This window comes from Diplotaxodon limnothrissa, linkage group LG20 (genome assembly GCF_057381915.1).
Source record: "Diplotaxodon limnothrissa isolate DT_005_m linkage group LG20, D_limnothrissa_male_GT1.1, whole genome shotgun sequence".
In the NCBI taxonomy this organism is placed as follows: Eukaryota; Metazoa; Chordata; class Actinopteri; order Cichliformes; family Cichlidae; genus Diplotaxodon; species Diplotaxodon limnothrissa.
The window spans coordinates 7,416,961-7,437,878 of record NC_140615.1 but is presented as its reverse complement, the minus strand read 5'-3'; the positions used below and the strand labels follow the sequence as shown (position 1 = coordinate 7,437,878).

At 38.0% G+C, this 20,918-nt stretch overlaps 1 protein-coding gene across 1 annotated transcript; it reads left to right on the top strand.

Annotated features, from left to right (window-relative positions):
* The first annotated feature begins 7,766 nt into the window (after positions 1–7,766).
* On the top strand, positions 7,767–19,239 carry LOC146610441 (tumor necrosis factor receptor superfamily member 1A). The gene is made up of 11 exons (XM_085345006.1): positions 7,767–7,815; positions 9,642–9,738; positions 9,845–9,970; positions 10,655–10,780; positions 10,910–10,949; positions 12,646–12,719; positions 13,204–13,329; positions 13,541–13,687; positions 14,345–14,382; positions 14,600–14,708; positions 18,641–19,239. The coding sequence occupies exons 1-11, from the start codon at positions 7,801–7,803 to the stop codon at positions 18,979–18,981; spliced, it is 1,239 nt and encodes a 412-aa protein (XP_085201132.1). The 5' UTR covers positions 7,767–7,800; the 3' UTR covers positions 18,982–19,239.
* The last annotated feature ends 1,679 nt before the right edge of the window (positions 19,240–20,918 follow it).

Here is a 20,918-nt window from a genome sequence, read left to right as displayed (position 1 = left end):
TTTTCATTTGAATGTTTTTGAATTATTAATTGTTATGGGAACTATTGGAAAGGATTGTGATTGAATAAGCGGATACAAACATTATGTCTTTATGACTGCAAGATAACTTGTTGTATTTATCTGTTAATTGTGACTAATTGTTAAATTTGAGAGTTTGAGTGACTGTAAATCACATTGCTGTCAGTCCTACAGCTAGTTCATCTTCACTGTTTAGGTTTCCATTTTTAGTGTTGTTATTGAAGCTCCAAGTGTAACTGCATATTTTTGTCATTGGTCCTGGACCTAGCAGACCTTTAGGTTGTGTTTATTGTTAAATACTTTTTGCTTGAGTTTTAGTTCATGTAGTGTTTTTGGAGCTATGAGTTTCATTTCTAATTGATGTTTGCTATTTGGTTTTGCCATGTTTCTGTTGCAGAGCGTTCTCACTCCCGAGGCGTAACATGTCGACGTTTTGTCACGTCCTGCGGCGTTCCTGAGGAACGCGAAAGGAGACCTTCGGCGTTCTTATGGTACGCGGCGGGTTATGGCTGGAATCCAGTGCAATGACGCTCCCGCGGAGTGAGAACGGGTTGTTCTGTTCACAGGTTTTCTTGGTTTGTCACCTTTTGCATTTCAGTGTCTGTTTGTAGTTATTACACGAGTTCCAGTTTATTCTTTCTCTAATAATATGTTCCTTGATGTTCAGTCTTTGTCTCGTTTTCCTTTGTGTTAAGTTTACCGTTGTGCCAGAGTTTTGATTCATTGATTCATCTTTTGTTTGCTTATTTCAAATTTTAGATTTTACCTGGTGCGTTTGTGCTGAAAATATACAATAATCTGTCACAATAATTAGAAGATAGTAATGCAGGAAGAACCTCTAACAGTACAACTGCAAGTCATATTTCAGAGACGTAAATAATCTGTATCTAATGTAAAAAGTTAGCAGAAGGATTACCTGTGTTTTATATGTTATTATTGGGCAGCCAACATCCATAAATATAAGTGTTCAGGTTTAGGAAGAGGAGGATGAAGAAAAGTAAAACTGGAAGAATATTCCAGTAAGCTGGTATCACTGGGCTCTCAGACCTGTCATCTCCTATCACTCAACAGTGCAGCCCATATCACAAGGGTTTTTAAAAAAAATCTATATTGTTTGTATGATCAGTTTTCCTCTCCTGAATTCTTCTCTCTCACCTGTGTCTGAAAATATTTGACCTTTGTGATGGACTTCTGTAGAGAGAATAGCATTGTTTTACTTTAGACAAGGGTTTGTGTTCCCTGGTATGTATTTGCATAGATTTTAGCTTTCTTAATCTCTTGAGGCCTCACAGCACAGCTACCAGATATTCACCTACTGTGAAAGTGTACAGATATTAGAGTAATGTTTGTATGTGCTTCAGTGTGCATAATAAGCACATATGTAGGACTGCTTTTTTCCACTTGTGTAATATTTTTGAAATTAGAAACTCAGAGTGATGCTGAAAAACTGGTTCGTGCATCTATTACTTCTAGGCTGGACTACTGTAATTCATTATTATCAGGATGTCCTAAAAACTCCCTGTGTTGTGTGTTTCTTGGACGTTATTGCTAAAGTTCAGAAGATATGTTAAACTTTGATTGTCAGTGGAAAGTCTAGAATTTTATAGAATATGTTTCCCATATTTTCAGTCTCCCTAAAAAGTTATTGAAATTAAAAAACAAGTTTTTCCTCTCCAGTTTCTTGGCAAGAGTCAATCATTATTACTCTTTCTGTCTTTTTGTTTCAGCTTTTGTGACCAAATGTTCCCACTGATACTTGCACTGATTTCCTGTGGATTTCACACTGAGAGGATCGAACAAACTGATGGTTCATGTTACAATTTGTGCCCAGCTGGTAAGATATAATGAGGAACATTATTGCCAATAATTGGCCTTCGTGAAGTTATTGTGGAAATATCACATTAACTCGTTACCTTTCTCCTTCTCTCTGTCTTTCTCAGGATATCATAACGTTGGTGATTGTGATGATCAAGTTAAAAAGTAAAAATGCAAGAAATGTGAGCATGGCACATTCACATAGGTAGAAAACATCATAGAGAAATGTCGTAGGTGTGACTCATAGTTGTAAGTATCCTGCTCATTTTCAGTTTGCTGCTACACATACTGTCAGCTTGTGTGATAAAGTTTAAGGTGTTTTCAAGTTAAATTGGACTGAAATATGACAGACAGGTATTTTCTGGTTATTTCAATATATAAAATATCTTCATAGGAAAAGCACAGAGAGAAATATCTCAGGTGTAGCGTCTGTGAGTGTAAGGATCCTACTCATCTTCCATTAACTGTGATGTGTGCTGTCAGTATGTGTGATAAAGCTGAAGGGGGATCAAATTTAAATTTGACCAAAATGATCTCTTTTCATGATGAGTATATTATGACGGCCTTAATATTGTATCTTACAAATAATCTGAAGAGTATCATTTTGAGAGGATGCTAACTGAGACTCTTGACCACATGAATATTGGCACAGCATTTAGAAATGACCTTTTTTGCCACTAAAACTAAAACTAATGAAAAGACACTGACTGAGAAAACAACATGTAGTCCTGTGGCCTTGTCAGAGCTGTGTATTCCAGTTATTTGGACTAAGAAAGTCTTCTGTTTATTAAGTGTAGTATTTTTATTTTGTCTGTTCTTGAGTAACTGTAAATCGTATTGCTGTTATTACAACAGCTAGTGTACATCCACACTGTTATCTTCTTCATTTTTAGTGTTAATATGAAGCCTCCTATGTAACTGCATTTGGCAGGTAAATGTTAAGGCTGCAGTGTTTAAAGGTGACAGCAGACACATGGAGGTAACTGAGGCAAAGAAGGCTTTTTAATTATTGGGATCCTCTGTCATAGTCTCACTGCTCTAAAAACAACAATTTCTACAGTCATTTGAAAGAATTTTCACAGGACTCTACAGTCATAAAAACACAAAATAAACCTTTGTCAGTATTATGGGAGAATTTTGCCCCACTTTTATTAACAGTGCCTGCTCAGTTTGCTCTGTATTTGCAGGCATTTGTTTATGGACTGAGAGGACAGAACAAACTAATGGTTCACGTTACAAATTGTGCACACCTGAAGTAAAACACTAACTTTCCTCTTTTCTCTCTCTCTGTCCCAGGTTGTCATAAAGATGGTACCTGTGACGAGCCAATTGAAACGTACAGATTCAAAAGATGGGGCAAAAGATGGCACCTACATGGAAATGAAAAACCCTACGGGGAAATGTAAAGTGTGAGTCATGTGTTTGTAAGTATCCTGCTTCCAGTGAATAGACGCATGTGGTAGTGTGAGAAAATGTAAGAGGATCTGGAGTTAAATCTGACTACACACATAGTATAATATGCTCTTTTGTTCCTGCAACCTTTCACAATGATATTTTGGTGATCTCATTCAACCGTTTTTTGAAGTCAGAACTCTTGAATGAAATCTGTTGAGTCTGGGAAATCTTGTCAGACTTGTGTTTCATTATGAACAGGCAGAGTATTGGGCTAGAGACTTTGCGGTGTAATTATATCATTTAGAAAATACCCAAAATGTCCAATGAACTAATGTTCATATGCTGGCTTACATAATGCAGTAACTCTGTCACTTAAAATAAATAAATAAATAAATGATTAAAGTGGGGCAAAAAAGTATTTAGTCAGCCACCGATTGTGCAAGTTCCCCCACTTAAAATGATGACAGAGGTCAGTAATTTGCACCAGAGGTACACTTCAACTGTGAGAGACAGAATGTGAAAAAAAAAATCCATGAATTCACATGGTAGGATTTGTAAAGAATTTATTCGTAAATCAGGGTGGAAAATAAGTATTTGGTCACCTCAAACAAGGAAAATCTCTGGCTCTCACAGACCTGTAACGTCTTCTGTAAGAAGCTTTTCTGTCCCCCACTCGTTACCTGTATGAATGGCACCTGTTTGAACTCATCATCTGTATAAAAGACACCTGTCCACAGCCTCAAACAGTCAGACTCCAAACTCCGCCATGGCCAAGACCAAAGAGCTTTCGAAGGACACCAGGAAAAGTATTGTAGACCTGCACCAGACTGGGAAGAGTGAATCTACAATAGGCAAGTAGCTTGGTGTGAAAAAATCAACTGTGGGAGCAATCATCAGAAAACGGAAGACATACAAGACCACTGATAATCTCCCTCGATCTGGGGCTCCACGCAAGATCTCATCCCGTGGGGTCAAAATGATCATGAGAACGGTGAGCAAAGATCCCAGAACCACACGGGGGGACCTGGTGAATGACCTGCAGAGAGCTGGGACCAAAGTAACAAAGGTCACCATCAGTAACACACTACAACGGCAGGGAATCAAATCCCGCAGTGCCAGACGTGTTCCGCTGCTGAAGCCAGTGCATGTCCAGGCCCGTCTGAAGTTTGCCAGAGAGCACATGGATGATACAGCAGAGGATTGGGAGAATGTCATGTGGTCAGATGAAACCAAAGTAGAACTTTTTGGTATAAACTCAACTCGTCGTGTTTGGAGGAAGAAGAATACTGAGTTGCATCCCAAGAACACCATACCTACTGTGAAGCATGGGGGTGGAAACATCATGCTATGGGGCTGTTTTTCTGCCAAGGGGACAGGACGACTGATCCGTGTTAAGGACAGAATGAATGGGGCCATGTATCGTGAGATTTTGAGCCAAAACCTCCTTCCATCAGTGAGAACTTTGAAGATGAAACGAGGCTGGGTCTTCCAACATGACAATGATCCAAAACACACCGCCCGGGCAACAAAGGAGTGGCTCCGTAAGAAGCATTTGAAAGTCCTGGAGTGGCCTAGCCAGTCTCCAAACCTCAACCCCATAGAAAATCTGTGGCAGGAGTTGAAAGTCCGTGTTGCTCGGCGACAGCCCCAAAACATCACTGCTCTCGAGAAGATCTGCATGGAGGAATGGGCCAAAATACCAGCTACTGTGTGTGCAAACCTGGTAAAGACCTATAGTAAACGTTTGACCTCTGTTATTGCCAACAAAGGTTATGTTACAAAGTATTGAGTTGTATTTTTGTTATTGACCAAATACTTATCTTCCACCCTGATTTACGAATAAATTCTTTACAAATCCTACCATGTGGATTCATGGATTTTTTTTTCACATTCTGTCTCTCACAGTTGAAGTGTACCTCTGGTGCAAATTACTGACCTCTGTCATCATTTTAGGTGGGGGAACTTGCACAATCGGTGGCTGACTAAATACTTTTTTGCCCCACTGTATATGAATTCAGCCACCTTCATTTTCCTTTCAGAGAATGCTCACTAAAGAAAGAATTGCCAGCAATGCCAAAGGTAGAAGACGGTACAGGCAAAGTTTTATGACTTCAAAGGGTTTGCATGAACTAGAAAAACACTTTTAATTGCTTTTAAATTCTGATCTAAATATATTTGTGGTTGAGTCGAGCATTTCATGTTTTCTTTAGGCTTTTTAGTCAAAATGGAGGAAACACGTTTGCAAATTTAACCTCCATGCACATCTCTTGTGCACTCACTGCTCCTGTGGTTTGACTGTGGGCATGATTAACCGTGGTGATGAGCAGTGCCAAATGTGTCTAATAATACGAAGGTTATGGGTTACCTGGCTAACTCACAAAGCGCATGCGAAATGCTAGTTTCACACATTGTTCTTAAAGAGTAAACAGGCTCCCCGGATCTTCTGCTTCCTCTGCATCTCGGAGGACGCTCCATTCTAGGAGCAGTAACCATTCGAGTCTTCATATCAGGGCTTTGCTATCTCTTAACACCTTTTGAGATATGCCATCAGCTTCCTGTGTTGACAATACCAGTCTCTTTCCTTATTTATAGGACAGCATATCAGATTGAACCAGATTGAACCAGAATGCAGGAGGAAATGTGCTAACGCATCATTTACATATCTATCCACAGCTGTACAGTTTCTCTTAAAGCATGGCCAAATCTTTATCTAAGTTACAATTACAAAACATCATTTATTTTATGGATTAACAAAAAAAAAAACCAACCCATTGCATTGTTCTTCTCTATAGTGAATATGTTATTCAGACATTAACAGTACTTGTTGCTGCCATCACTGGGGAGAACTTGAAGAGTGTCTAAGTGGGATTTCTGACATTTGGTACAAAGCAGGTAAGATGAAAGAAAATGGATCTTAATCATTCAAATATAAATTGTACAATGAAGGATACTTAAAAAACATTGTGATGCTGAGGATTAACTTTAAGAGCCTTTTAGCACCACACATCCCAAGATTGTTGCTGAGCTAAAGCCGATCTTCATGAAAGAAGGATCCAAATTCAGAGTGCAGATCTGACCTGGAAATGATTAAAATGTCCTGCTGGCAAAGAATATTATCAACCAGCATCTTGAATGATAAATCAGTGTGTTCAATAAATACAGAAAAGAGTATAATGTAGTCAGATCGCATTATTACACAATGTTTGCTGGCTTTCTCTTTCTGTTACTGGTCCAACAAGTCTCTCGACTAGGTTGACAACACCTAGGCATCCATCCGTCTATCCATGTACCTGTGGGTTTGTGCAGTACATGGATAGGCGGATGGATGCTCCAACTGTAGCTCCAGCTTCAACATCAAAAGCTTTGATGAATGCTTCAGATCTTCAGATTAATCGAGTTTCGTATGACTATTAGTGAGTTAAAAACCACTGGACGTTATTACTGCTCATGTAGTCTTTTTTAACTCCCACCTCAGCGCTTTATGACTCATTAGATCAAATGTATTGACACATTATAAAAGAGATGGATATTTTTGGATATTTTTGTAAGTCTCAAATTTCCCCCTTTTTGAATGTAGCATCCTTACATCAGTGTGTCTTTGTGTCTACAGCAGGAAGCCAAATGCCTGATGCACTGATAGTTCCTGGATTTATTTTGGAAAGCATTATTTTATTTATTGCATATTGCATTGCTCTTTCTCAAACTTGAAAAAGGCTTGGCTGTGTTTTTTGATTTACACTGAAGTCTTAGTCAGCACTCCATGCCATATGAACAATGTATTCCTTTGGATTATAAATTCTATTTTTAAACCTGTATACTTCTTTTTTGGTGTATTTTTTCAGTCCTTTACATAAGTGTGGCGTTCAGTTAAATTGTCAAAACACACGCTGAACAGAATTTGTGAACCAATAAAATGTGACTGGTGTAGATTTATATGTCGGATTAAAAGAGGAAGAGTCAATACTCTCTCCTCTGATATGATAAACAACTGAGTTAACCACATTTGTTTGATTCTCATTGTGGTCCCATCCTTCTTTTTTCTCTCTTCTTTTGAAGTTTGAATGAAAAGTAGGTTGCTTTAGAGCCGGTAACATGGCCAACACCTTCACGGTGTACAACACCTCCTCTTACATGCCCCACTCCGCACCACCATCAGATCTAACCACACTGTCCAGCTTGTGAAATATCCCCATGTATGTCACCAGGGCTTTTGTCTGAACCACATCATTATCACTGAGATTCAGCGGAATTACACTGTCACTATGTGCGTATGCGTGTGTCTGTAAGGGGTGGGTGGTTACATCTGACTTTGTTTCCTGTTTCTCGCAACACTTCTCTGAACACTCCAAAGAACTGAAAGCCCTGACCCACAAACACACTCACACACACACACACTCGCACAAACAAAGCCTTCCTAAAACCGTTAATTTGAGTCAGCTTTAAAGGAAATCTACACCTCAGCTCAGTCAGAGTGCCTCGTCCTGCTGCTGAAAACGACATTGTTTTGCTTTCAAATGAGTGAATTTCAGCATAAGTTGGTTGTTTAACTTCCACACTGCCTGCTCTCCCAAAATGAACTTTGTCTTGGTAAGTAATTCTGTTCATAGGTTTGATCTGGATCATCTGCGTGTTTAATTTCAAGGGTGCTTTAATGCAGTTTCCTCTGAGTGGATTTTCATTATTCATTGTGATGGGAACTATCGGAAAAGATTATGTTTGGATTAGAGGAAGCAAACGTTATGTCTTAATGACTGCAAGATAAATATTTATGATTATTTGTAATATTTTCCTGCGTATATTCTTGAGTGGCCGTAAATCTCATTGCTGCCATGACTACAGCTAGTGTACATCCTCACTGTTGTGGCTTCTGTTTTTATTGTTTGCAATAAGAGCTCCATATGTAGCGTGTGTACGTTAGTTGCTGCAAAATCGTTAAGGCTGTAGTGACATGTAGTTGTATGTGGATGAATGAAGGGAAGACGTTCTGTAGATTACTGGGATTATCTTTTGTGGTCTTGCAGCTCTGGGTGCAGTGAGACCGTGACGTTTAATAACTTGATACTTTTACATGAGCTGTATCTAATGATTATTTACTTTCTCTTTTTGCATTATTCACATTTACCCACCTTAAAGATCGCAAGGTTCTTGTCATAATAAATAAATAAATAAATAATAAATGTAAAGACAACGGCCAATAGGTTTCTTAAGGTTTACCTTTGAGAGACTGAAATCACTCAATTGAAAATAGACAATAACTCACAACAATGAGAGGAGAGTCACAGATGAAGAACTTTTAACAATACTGCAAGCTATATTTCAGGGATCTAAATAATCACAGATGTAGGGGAAAAGTTAGCAGAAGGATTCCCTTTGTTTTATGTGTTATCATTGGGCAGCCAGCATCCATAAATATAAGTGTTTTGGGGTTTAGGAAAAGGAAGATGAAGAAGCCCACAGTGTGTAAAACTGGAAGAATAGTCCGGTAAGCTGGTAGCACTGGGCTCCCTGACCTGTCATTTCCTATCGCTCAACAGTTTTCCAACTTATCTCTTTTCTGTGGGGCCAAATCTGTGGGGCAGGGTTGTATTATATTATTTATATGATGATTTCCTCTTCTGAACTTTTCTCACTCACCTACGAGTCAGAAATATTTGACCTTTGTGTCGGACGTTTGTAGAGAGAATATTTTTTTTCACTCAGTGGTGTGTGTGTATATATATATATATATATATATATATATATATATATATATATATATATATATAGAGAGAGAGAGAGAGAGAGAGAGATTTTAACATGCAGTACAGCTACAGCTGCTTGGATATTCACCTACTGCAGACGTGTGCGAACATTACTTATACATTTAACAGTAGTGTTATTAATCAATCAGGTTCATATCTCATCAGTATGTATTGGGGAAGTTTTGAAAATGAGGATGTTTTTGGACTGAGGTTTGCAATATGCGTCATGTATGTGAGAACTCTGATGGTCAAGAAGAGTCTTAGTTCATTGGCTCTGGGTGGAGGATGGTCCAAATACTCTGACATGTTTTCCGTTCTGTCTTCAAAATGGACCAAGTCTCCACTGATCTGCTTGGCATATTTTTTTCTGTCATTCTGCTTTGGTAGAACAACAACTGTCTGCTGCACGATGTGCATGCTAGAGTTCAGAAAATGTGTTGAACCTTTAATGGCAGTGGAACATTTACATTTTCAATGAACATGTTCCTCTTTGATGATATATGCAAATTAAAAAGTTTTTCCTCTCCAGTGACTTGATGAGAGTCAATTATTTTTACTCTTTCTGTCATTTTGTTTCAGCTTTTGTGATGAAATGTCAATCCTGCTCACACACAAGCACCTTAACCCTCATTTAACACCTCAGATCTTCAGACCTCATTTTTTTTGTTTCAGGTCTTCCCACTGATGCTTGCACTGACTTCCTGTGGACAGAGTCAAACTGAGGGGATCGAACAAGCTAATGATTCGTGCTACAATTTATGCCCAGCTGGTAAGATATACATAGGATTATTATTGACAATTATTGTCCTTCGTGAAGTCATTGTGGAAATATCACATTAACTCGTTACCTTTCTCTTTCTCTCTGTCTTCCCCAGGATATCATAAAGTTGGTGATTGTGATGATCAAGTTAAAAAGTACAAATGCAAGAAATGTGAGCATGGCACATTCACGGAGGTAGAAAACTTCGTAGAGAAATGTCGTAGGTGTGACTCATGTAATCGTAAGTATCCTGCTCATTTTCAGTTTGCTGCTACACATACTGTCAGCTTGTGTGATAAAGTTTAAGGAGCGTTCAAGTACAAATTAGACTAGAATAAAGCAGATGGATATTTTCTGGTTATTTCAATATATAAAACATGTGAAGATGGCACCTTCACTGGAAAACCACAGAGAGAAACGTGGACTAAAATAAAACAGTAGACTGGTGTTTTCTGTTTATTTGGTCATATAAAAGACAATGCTATTCTTCGCTGCATGTAAGATCTCTTTTAATGATGAGCAAATTATAATGATCTAATATTTCTGTTAAACCAGTTTGATGCAGTGGAATGAAATAAATATTTAGTGTGGGAAATCCTAATATAATAGTAACTGTATGTCACTAATAACATCAGTGCCAGTTTGAGTATTCACTTTACATGGAGACTTGCACTGTAACAACAACACGTGAATTTGTGTGCGTACCAGTTTGAGCGTGCCGTTAACATATTGATTCCTTCTGTTTACATTTCAACTGAGTTTCACATAAAATATTGAAGCAGAACTTGGAAAAATCATTTCATGTGCTAATTGATGAAAAGAATGTGACAGTAGAAAACAACATGTGGTCCCATGGCCTTATCGGGACTGCGTTTTTCAGTTATTTGGACTGAGATGGAAACACTGTATTTTGCTTTTCCCCCAGATGATGAGGTGGTAATAGAGCCCTGCACCTTTAACAGGAGCACAGTGTGTGGCTGCATGGAGGGATACTACAATTCAGGATCTTATCCACGGCAATGTTCAATATGTTCCTGCCCGCACTGCCCACGTAAGTAACCTCAAAGGATTTTAAAGCATTAGACTGATATTCACTGCAGCCAAACGGATTCATTTTCTAATATAATAACAATCTCACTTTAAATTCCTACATTCACAGTTACTCTTATGTTCCTTTCAGGGAATGCTGACTACTACACGAAGTGCCCACACCCCCGGAGGTAGAAGACTTTACAATGTAACAGAAAATAAACAAAAAAACATAGACAGTGTGCTTAAATTTTGTTCGCGACAGACTGACAAGAACACAGAACTGCAAATGAAAGCGCCAATGATATAAAATACATATACTTACTGTGGTGATAGCTTACGCTGTATTGTATGTGAATACAGTCTACAGGTATGCACCAAAATTGCAGTGTTTGTTCAGTGATGTTTGTTCATTTAATGTGTATCAACTTCTGGTGACGTTTAGAGGGCCACTAACTTACTCTAGATAAATGGCAACTATTTGTCAGTGCTAACTAAAATGTGATCTACAATATGTTTGTGGTTGAGTTAAACATGGCCTGATTTCAGCAGGGGACGTGTTGTCTTTTTGTTAGAATGGAGGAAACATGGTTACAAATTTCTCTCCCCCTCCCATATTTCCTGTGGTTTGACTGAGGCCTTGACTACCTGTGCTAAATAACATGCCTGCAGATGACAAAAGTCCTGATAATAGGCAGGTTAGAGTTGCTTTTCAAGCACTGTTTTCCAGTTTTACACATTTGTATTAAAGAATAGACAGATCCCCTGGACATCCACCTTTACATTTCTATAACCATTTCTTCTGATCACTGTACCATAATGTCTTTTTTAAGGATACAAATTGAGTCACAAGATGTCTCTTATTATGTGGGACCGTCCTTTGTCCCCGATGTCCCACATATTGATTGACTCTGCAGGATTTGCATTTGCACTGAGTGAAAGTGCAAGTGCAAAGGATTTGCAAAAGTCTGGCTTTCACTAAGCTTGTGTGAAAAACGGAGGAAAGGCTTTTTAATATTTTTCAATTTCTAATGCTACTCCCATCAGGGAAAGACACCACCAAAAAGTCACAAGGCATCTGACTTTTAGTGGAAAAGACTGAAACAACCACAAAGAAAATAAAGGGAAGTTTATTTCACTTTGCGTTTTTGCCTCTTTGGATATAATTATGCTTCAGGTTCGTACTAGGAAAAATATAGCATGAAGTGACAATTAGCTGACAATGATAGAATTGTCAGCTAAAAAAAACCACTCAAAAATCAACGTTCATCCCTACTACTGAAATGCAAACAGACAGAACAAATAACATAAAGAGAAATATGGGATCATATAAGGAGTACATGATAAGAACATAGCTTCGTCTTCCCTTTATTCTTACATTTACTTGTAAACGTTGGAAAAGTTACTTTTAAATGTCATTAATTTGGCCTCTACATAATAAACTAAAATCTGGTAACCTGTTATTGGTAATGAAAATTTCTGACTACCTCAAAACATTGCTAACATGTCCCCACGGAGTCACACACAAAAATTATTGCTTTCCTCAAACTGGGGTCTGATCATCCTAGTTGCAAAATGTTTGAATGTTTTTCCAATGCTGCTAGAAAACGTCAACCTTCAATGGAAAAATCTTTGATTAGTTTTTTTTAGTCTCTCTATAAGTCACTGCAAGCAAGCACACAGAGGAGAACTTAAACTAACAGACTGACTTTTGCAGATATATTCATTTGAATTATGCAGTCTGAATCTGGACCTCAGATTAATGTTGGAATGCATTTTTACACACGACAGGAGAAATAACTGCCTGTGTTGGTGCTTCATTAGCTTTTAATGTCAGGATAAATATGTGTTGTCAGATGATTTCTATACTGTTTTTTTATGTTATAGGCCAACGAATACTGCAGCTTCGACAAATCCATCTACAACTCCAGTTGTGTCTCCAACCACAGTGGCAAACAAAAGTAAGTGAATCTTTAATTATGTATGTCATTTTGTCTGACTGACTTCTTCTGAAGGTTAGGAGAGCCAGCAAAAACAATGAGCCCTAAGCATTCAAGTAGATCTTTAGGAAAAGGAGATTTGAAAACAAGATGTGATACTGTGGGTTTGCTTTTCAAGCTTTTTGGTCCACACATCCCCAAAAATATTGCTGAGATAAAGCAGCTCTATTTAGAAGAATGGAAAAAATTCCTCCTGACCGTACTTCAGATTTGATCTGCAACTACTTAAAAAACACAACTGAGGCTCTCGGAGCCAGATTACTAAATGCACCAGCACCAAGAATAATAAATAATAAAGTTTAAAATTTTATTTTTCTTAAAGTATGTTAATGCAAACGCATTGTGTTGTCTATCCATGTATACCAGAAGATTACATCACATTATATAACCCACTAATGTTGAGAAGTAATTCCAAACTTGCTTCTTTTTTTTAATCGTACGACAGGATTGATGTCTACAACTGTTACACCAGCCTCAACTTCAACTCCCTTTCCAAACAAAGCTCTTGTTTCAACATCCAAGGCTTTCACGAATCCATCAGATCCTTATATAACAGAAATTCCACGTAACCGTTAGTGCTCATTTTATATTTTGACAACACATTTGATACATTAACTTACTGCCCTTGGTTTTGTAGTTTAGTTTTATAACGTATCACACTTGCTAAGGACATTTTATCAGGTTTAGCAGCCTCTGATTGTTATCCAATTTACATGGAGGATAAAGACATAATATGCTTACGTCAGAACTTATTGATGTGGAGTGTGTCTTTGTGTCCACAGCGGGGAATGCAGGAATTTTTCTTGCGATTCTCGTGATTAGCTTTGTGTTGCTCTCATGGTTCCTGCTGATCTGCACCATGAAGATATTCAAACACAAAGACAGTTTTTGCTGGAGGAGGAGGAAAGAGGCTGAAGTCTCCAAGAACGGTAATCTGCAGTAAATAAATCCAACAAAGTACCTGTGCGTTGTATTTAAGTACACATTTGAAGTGTTTGCATTTCATATGAGATTTGTGTAACTTTATCTTCTTTAAAACGTAATGGCACAAATTTGACCCTTACGGTTAAATGTTACTTTTGTTACTTTTGTCAGTCCTTTTTTTCTATTGCCTAATTGTATTTTGTTCAGTGCAGGGTTTTACTATTTTTCAAGTGCTTTGAATTGAACAATCACTTTTATTCATCAGAGTATTTCTACAACTACCACTGAGCATTAATATACAGTACACAGAGTAAACAGTACAGGCACTTAGCGGTTCGGTAGATATTGACTGGGGACATTCATGTAGTTTTCATATGGCTAATATCAAAGTTATGTAAAGTACTACATGTAAAGTACTAATATGTAAAGTACTACACTTTACATTACTTGACCTCTGGGAAGTTAAGATACTATGACACATCGCAACCAAGGACAAATTTTCTCATGTTACTCCTCACAATGTGAAATGTACTGTCCAGTTGTGCATTAAATAGAAGAATATCCATATTTTGTTCTGTTTTAAAAATGTGCCTTAGTGACTGAACATGTCTTGACTAACAGACAGGAAACTCAATGATAATATCTCCTTTCCTTTTTAACAGAACAACCCAGTCATCAAGGCAGTAACCCGACCACACTGGTTTGTGCTCAGTTTCATGCACTTCGTTTTCTTTAAAGATAGCAATCTAGGCAGGAACACTTACTGTAGGTGCACAGTGAGAATTTCTTGTACATAGTTCATCAAGATAATTAGCTCATTAGCTTATAATTAGCACACAAGAAAGGCAGAAAGTTTTGGTCATCCCTGTCATGCACTTCAAAGTTTGTACTCATGCTGTCTTGTTTGTTCTTTCAAGACGCTTACATTCTCTGAGGAAACTCCCATGTTGACTCTCAATCAGAGTCCAGCCATGTCAGAACATCCAACCCACATCAACACTCTCGTGCCAGTCAATGGCCAGATAGGTAAGACTATCTGAGTATTTGATCTCTTGCTAACATGCACGACATGCAAAATACTGGACTTTGTTAATTATGTGTTGATGATTTCTAATTAAAAAAACAAAACAAAAACACCCCCTGCAGAATTCTCGGAAAAGTTTATTTTAGTCTCAAAAGTCATTTCCTCATTCCCAATGTAAGGAGTGATTAAAATATTCCTTACTTTTAATAGGAGTTCAGTGAAGAAGGATAAAAAACCTCAAATTCGAGAACAGCCAACAATCAAACAGTCTGCATTTCTTTTTCTGTCATTCGGTATTAAATATTCACAGACGAAATCCTTCTCTGCCCTTCAGCACAGGCTTCCATTGTATTGCACTTTAGGGTAAATGTAACCATTTATGGTTTAAGACATAACTGGCAATATAAAACTGATAAATGTGACTTTATCTGCAACATTTTAGCAGGAAATAATTTCTTCTGCTACTACTTCTACTACTACGATCCCAGAAAATACTAGTTTTGTTACTAGAATCATGGGATTATCAGCTAAGAAGAACACCACATACCAAATGAAACTCAGTGGTGTTATAGATATTTTTACACATGAAGTGCAAAGGAAGCTTTTGCCATATTTTCAGAGACAATATGACTCATAAAAGGATAAACAACTTTCAACATTTATTAATTTCTGTATATATTATATCCTTTAAGTAGGCAGGAAAAAAACATCTCTCTCTTTCCCTATATACATATAGATATATATATATAGAGAGAGAGATATTGATATAGATTTAGATAGATGGATAGAAGATTAGGGTCATTGCATCACGTCCTTCAGGACAAGTCAAAATGAGTTCTATACAGTACACACTATAAGGCTGAGTTATCTTTTGGTCACTTAGGAGTTTAAAACAGGCCAATCAGCACAAACTGGGTAAATAATGTAGTTGCTTAAGAATTTGCTTCTATACCACAGTGTGATTTTTTTTATTTCTGTGGTGAGCAGTAGAGATGGTGCATGCTGCTGCACTGAATTACTTAAGAAATGTGTTAATTTAGAGAGGAGGTGAAACCTATTGTTCGTAGCGCTTCAACTTTCTCCCCTCATTTAAATGACTGTGGACTTCATCCGAAGTGAGACTTAGGTATTGAATGCTGGAGGGTGTGATGGGCTTGGCTGTAAATGTTTGAGATAAGTGATGTGAAAACTGCGAGAAAAGTTGTAGAAGAGGAAGTGTTCAGCATTGAGTTTTCCAGTAAAGTTATTAGCATTTATGATCAGTGACACATGTTTTTATGACGCACCTAAATAGGTGGTAGACAGTAGGTCATAGCCAGAAAAAGTGGCATTTGGCATACTTTTTTTTTTCAATTTCATTGTTTCACAATTTAACAAATGCTTTCAGATAAAGTGTGATCCAAGCAGATTACCTTCAAAACATAATGATACCACGATTATAGTGTATGATGAATAAAACCAGGGGAAATTTCTCAGTTGTTTTACAATGAATGAAAAAGACATACACTTTAAAAAACTAAAAATATCAACATCAACATTAAACGAGCAATATTTCTAAAGCGTTAAGGAGAATAGCTACCCCTTCAAATACCTGCTTGTCTGCTTGTGTTGTTAAAAGGAAGCGCTATTTTGCTACTGCTAAATTGTTTAATTGAATTATATTAGTAAAATTAAAAAATGTTGCTGTTGCAGTTTCTTCCATCTGATAGAAGCGCGGTATACTATCTATAAGTGCTGTTGTTTTTACTTTTTCATCTCTTCTTGTTCACCATAGTGTTTATCAGAACCACATCTGTGGAGGTGGAAACTAGGAAATACAGCGTTCTTACTCGTTCGCATCAGTCAGCAATGTGACATTAAGTCAAATGGCAAGTCAGATAGTGAACACATGTGCCTGTTAACTGTGTCATATGGTAAACTCCTGATATTCAATGTAAGCCTTTCAAGCCTGTAGGTGTGCTTTAAATACAACTGCAGTTATTAGTGAGGTCATGTTGTTGTTGGCATTCACGGCTAAGATCAAAACCTGTTTTTAGTTTTGTGCTGTTTGAACTGGGGTGAGGATTATGCTCTGTTCTCCTCTTCATAAGCTTGAGATGGGACTTTTATTTGCGTTGTGTATTCTGTATCATTACGTCTCTTGACTGTTTGAACTGGGGTGAGGATTATGCTCTGTTCTCCTCTTCATAAGCTTGAGATGGGACTTTTATTTGCGTTGTGTATTCTGTATCATTACGTCTCTTGACTGTTGTTGTCCTGTTATTACAAAGTGAGAAAGCTTTTCCACTTAGCAGACCAGTGCTGATATAATGTGGTCAAATTTCTCTGTATATCTTCTGAATTACTTAATTAGTAATTACTTTATTAATTAATTAGTTTTTCAGAATATACCATAATGCTGGTTGGAGGTTATAACGTGGGTTGTATTCAGTGGTTGAGAGGAGGCGGCAGAAAACACTCAGGATAGTCAAAAACTCACAACCACACTGGTACTGGGAATTCCACAGTGGTGTCCTTTAATTGACACACACATCACCTACCTTACAAGGCCCGGTTGAACAGCTGCTGCCTTGTCATACATGAAACACAGTGTTCCTACAACCTGTGACATTACTTTGAATTAGGAAGGTAAATATATGAGGTCCATGTCAGTCCACATCCATGCGCAAGCACGTTTCTCCCACACTCTACAGAGAGCAGTGACGCATACTTGTGACATCACTAAACATTAACTTAAATTGTCTTAAAGAGACACCACACAATTGTGACTGTTACAAGGTGTACACTGAATCATTAAAAAAAAGCTTTCTATTAGAGTCAGTATATGCAAATCATCAGTTAAAGTCTTGAATTATGCCTAATTTCTTTATATACTTGCTTCCAAGGAGCCAGACTTTTAAAGCAGTCTTGACCAGTAGTTCTTCAGGCTTTCTGAAGGTCTTTCAAAGTTCTGTCTTTGGCCATTGGCTGCTTTTTCACTCATTCTCACTCTGATCATTTTCCGACGATTTTTTTTGGTTTGTTTATTTTGCCACTTCACACTGACCTATGACTCACTCAAGCATAAAAAAGACACCTCACTCAAGGAATGAATCAGTGTTGTGTTAACACATTAGAGACAAAAAAAAAACGTAGCAAAAGAATTGTTTTTTTTTCAGTTGTTGTCCACGCAGCTTAACACGCTGTTAGTGCAATAAAGGCATACTGGATAGAAAAACACGTAGTAGAAGGCTATCGGTCATGGATCGGCTTTCCTAGAGCCTGAACATCAAAGTTATTGAAGCAGTGACAGAGAACGGAATGAAAAGCAGCCAATGAAAAGCTTTGAATGTGCTCCAAGAAGCCTGGGGAACTATTCCCAAAGACTAGTTAAGGAAAGTGCAGTAAAGCATACCTAAGAGAGTTCAGGCTGTGTTAGATAATATAGGTGGTCACACAAAATCTTGACTTTCAAGCTCATTAGAACAAATTAACTCTGTTTTGCCCTTATTTAATGCATTTCTGTGGATATTTGCACCTCTTTGCTATTTTCTTTGCAAAATATTGAGCCATGATGGATGGCTCAAGACATTTGCACAGTACGGCACACTGTAACAATGCTGATCTTAAACATGACCAAAGTTTTTGCCAGTGAGTCCAGTGTAAGGGGAAAAAAACATTAAAAAACACTTGCTGTTATCACTGCTTATCATTTCACATTAGTTTCTCTAATCGTGGAAATGGATGACGACAGTGACTCACAGATATCCTAACAGGGTGGTCACAAACAGGAAGCTCTTAGAAGCAGCAAAATTGACTTGTTTGAGACAGGAGGTGAACTGCTGCGCAAATGCTCTATTTCACATAAATACAGATTATTTTAACCTCAGACTAACGCAAAACAAGCAGCTCAGTGCCCTGTGTCCTCTGACTGTTAATTATTCTCTCCTTCCAGTTGCCAGACGAAATGACCACGCAGATCGCTGGCCGGCCATCGTCCTCTACGCGATCATCAAGGAGGTGCCCTTGCATAGGTGGAAGGAGTTCTTGCGTCTGCTTAAGGTGACTGACCAGCAGATGGCACGAGTCGAGATGGAGACTGGTTTCAGTCTCGGCTCCATGGAGAAGCAGTACCAGATGCTGAGGCTGTGGAGCCAGCACTCTTCCTCCAAACTCAGTGATATTTTCTCAGCCTTACACTACATGGAATTATCCGGCTGTGCACAGATGCTCCAGGAAAGCCTGGAACAGCTGCAGTGGACGCCTGACCAGAGACAGGCACTCACAGCCATTTGAATGGAGCAGTGTGGGACAACTGAGGCTGTACCTGGCGGCACAAGTGTAATGCTATCTATAACATGACTGGAAACATAAATTATTCAGCCATGGACGCTGGTGTGAAAGATTAGACACTCGCTGGAAAGGACATTACGATCTGTAGCCATATAGTACAACCCTAGAAACCTGGAACAATGTCGTAAATATCCCGTACTGAGTAATGCAGACGTAGATTAAAGCCAAATAAAAACATCTGATAAACTGGAATGTAAAAAAGTGGACCCTTATTTCATGTTAAGACAGAAACCTAAAATGTTGAATGTAAACACATGAAATAATGGATTCGTAGCAGTGCAAAATGCAGTTTCGAACATCAGGTTACTTCCTCAAGAGCATCATTAGCATTTTTAGGAACCACATAACACCTCTTAACACACTCGTAATATTCTTGTAGCCTACAGTAGGTGGAGACAGTAAATAAATAAAAAAATACTGAGGGAAGTCCCCTTCCCTTAACTAATGGCTGCTGCCAAAAGTTGTTTAGAACAATGTAACCTCCAGTTTTTTGTGTGGTGCCTCTTAAATGCCAGCAATGGAGGCTGCGGTTTTTACAGCAGTACTGCAATGTACATGTATAATTGGGAGGTGTTTGTGCTTAAAGGGTAAGCAAGGAAGTTGCACTTCCTTAGTGTAGTGTACGTGATTGTTTTACCTCCACAAGTCTGTGCTTGAGATTTCTCTGTTTTTTTCCCCTTTTGACTTGTCAAAGGACAGACTTTTTCAGTCTGAATCTTTAAACTGTGCGTGTGCGTGATCACTCCGTGCACATCTGGGATGTTTGTGCAGCACAGCTGCAGACGTCTCCCTCGTTTGGTATAACAACTCAGCCACTGATTGTTATTGTGCACTCTCGCAAAGGAAGAAAACTGAAATCCCCAAAGGACGTCAGTTTTTCAGTTTCCTGCAACTAAATGGTGTCAGTGTTCAGCATGCTGGGTTTTTCCTCACCACACATATTCCATTTGAACGGATGGTTCTCACTTGTGGTGTTTGGGTATCTCACTTTGAGAGGTTTTTTTGTGTGTCTATGTGTGTGTGTCATTATACTTCATTGACAGTAAAGGTCTTGGATTTTCCCATTTAAGATGTTTATTTAAGAAAGTTTTAATGGGAATGTAGGCCACTTTCCCTGAGATATAAATATTTGTATATGTTTTACAGGTTAAAGTATAATTGTTTTTTTATTTATGATCCATTTGTATGAATATTTGTGTGGTGCAGAATAAACTGAAAGTGAAAATCTTAATGTTTTTCATCTCATTGTGGTCTTTAGTGGTACACTGTTATGAAAACGTGCTACTGTAAAACCCCAAATCAAAATGTCACCTGTATATGTATATGTCATGAATAAAATGTTTGGCCACAAGGTGGGAGTATGGACTGTATGTTTGAACCGCAGCAGCTGGTGTGCATTTGTAAGCGCACACACACCCCACCTACAAAGAAAATAGGAGCACAGTACTTGAAGAGCTTTTATTCTTGAGTTGGATTACACCCATGAATTGCAAATTTGGGCTAAAAGCACAAAGAACAGCTGCCTTATATTGTTCATAGTTACTGGATGGAAAAATAACAGATCCCTTACAGGACCACATTCACTTTATGTGTTTACATGCAGCTTCAAAATTTATAGCATTATTCTTCTGCTGTCATGTAGATATGCTGTCAGGCTGCACATCACCATGTGTTTGCCATGTTTTTAACCACACCAGTGTCACCTGCCAAAAAAGGGATTTCCAGTATTTCTCAATAAATAAATAAATGAAAGATTACCAGAACTGAAACTGCTCTAAATGACTTGTTGGCCTTTACTGTCACCTATATCTCACAAATGATATCACGTCATATAACAAGCTATGCAGAGTAAGAAACACTTCTTTTACAAGGTAAAGGTT

Bases quoted from the DNA above. Each gene is read 5' to 3' on its own strand.
- LOC146610441 (XM_085345006.1), top strand. The intron at 9,739-9,844 runs GTAAGATATACA...TGTCTTCCCCAG, and splicing joins CTACAATTTATGCCCAGCTG to GATATCATAAAGTTGGTGAT. The intron at 10,781-10,909 runs GTAAGTAACCTC...TGTTCCTTTCAG, and splicing joins TTCCTGCCCGCACTGCCCAC to GGAATGCTGACTACTACACG.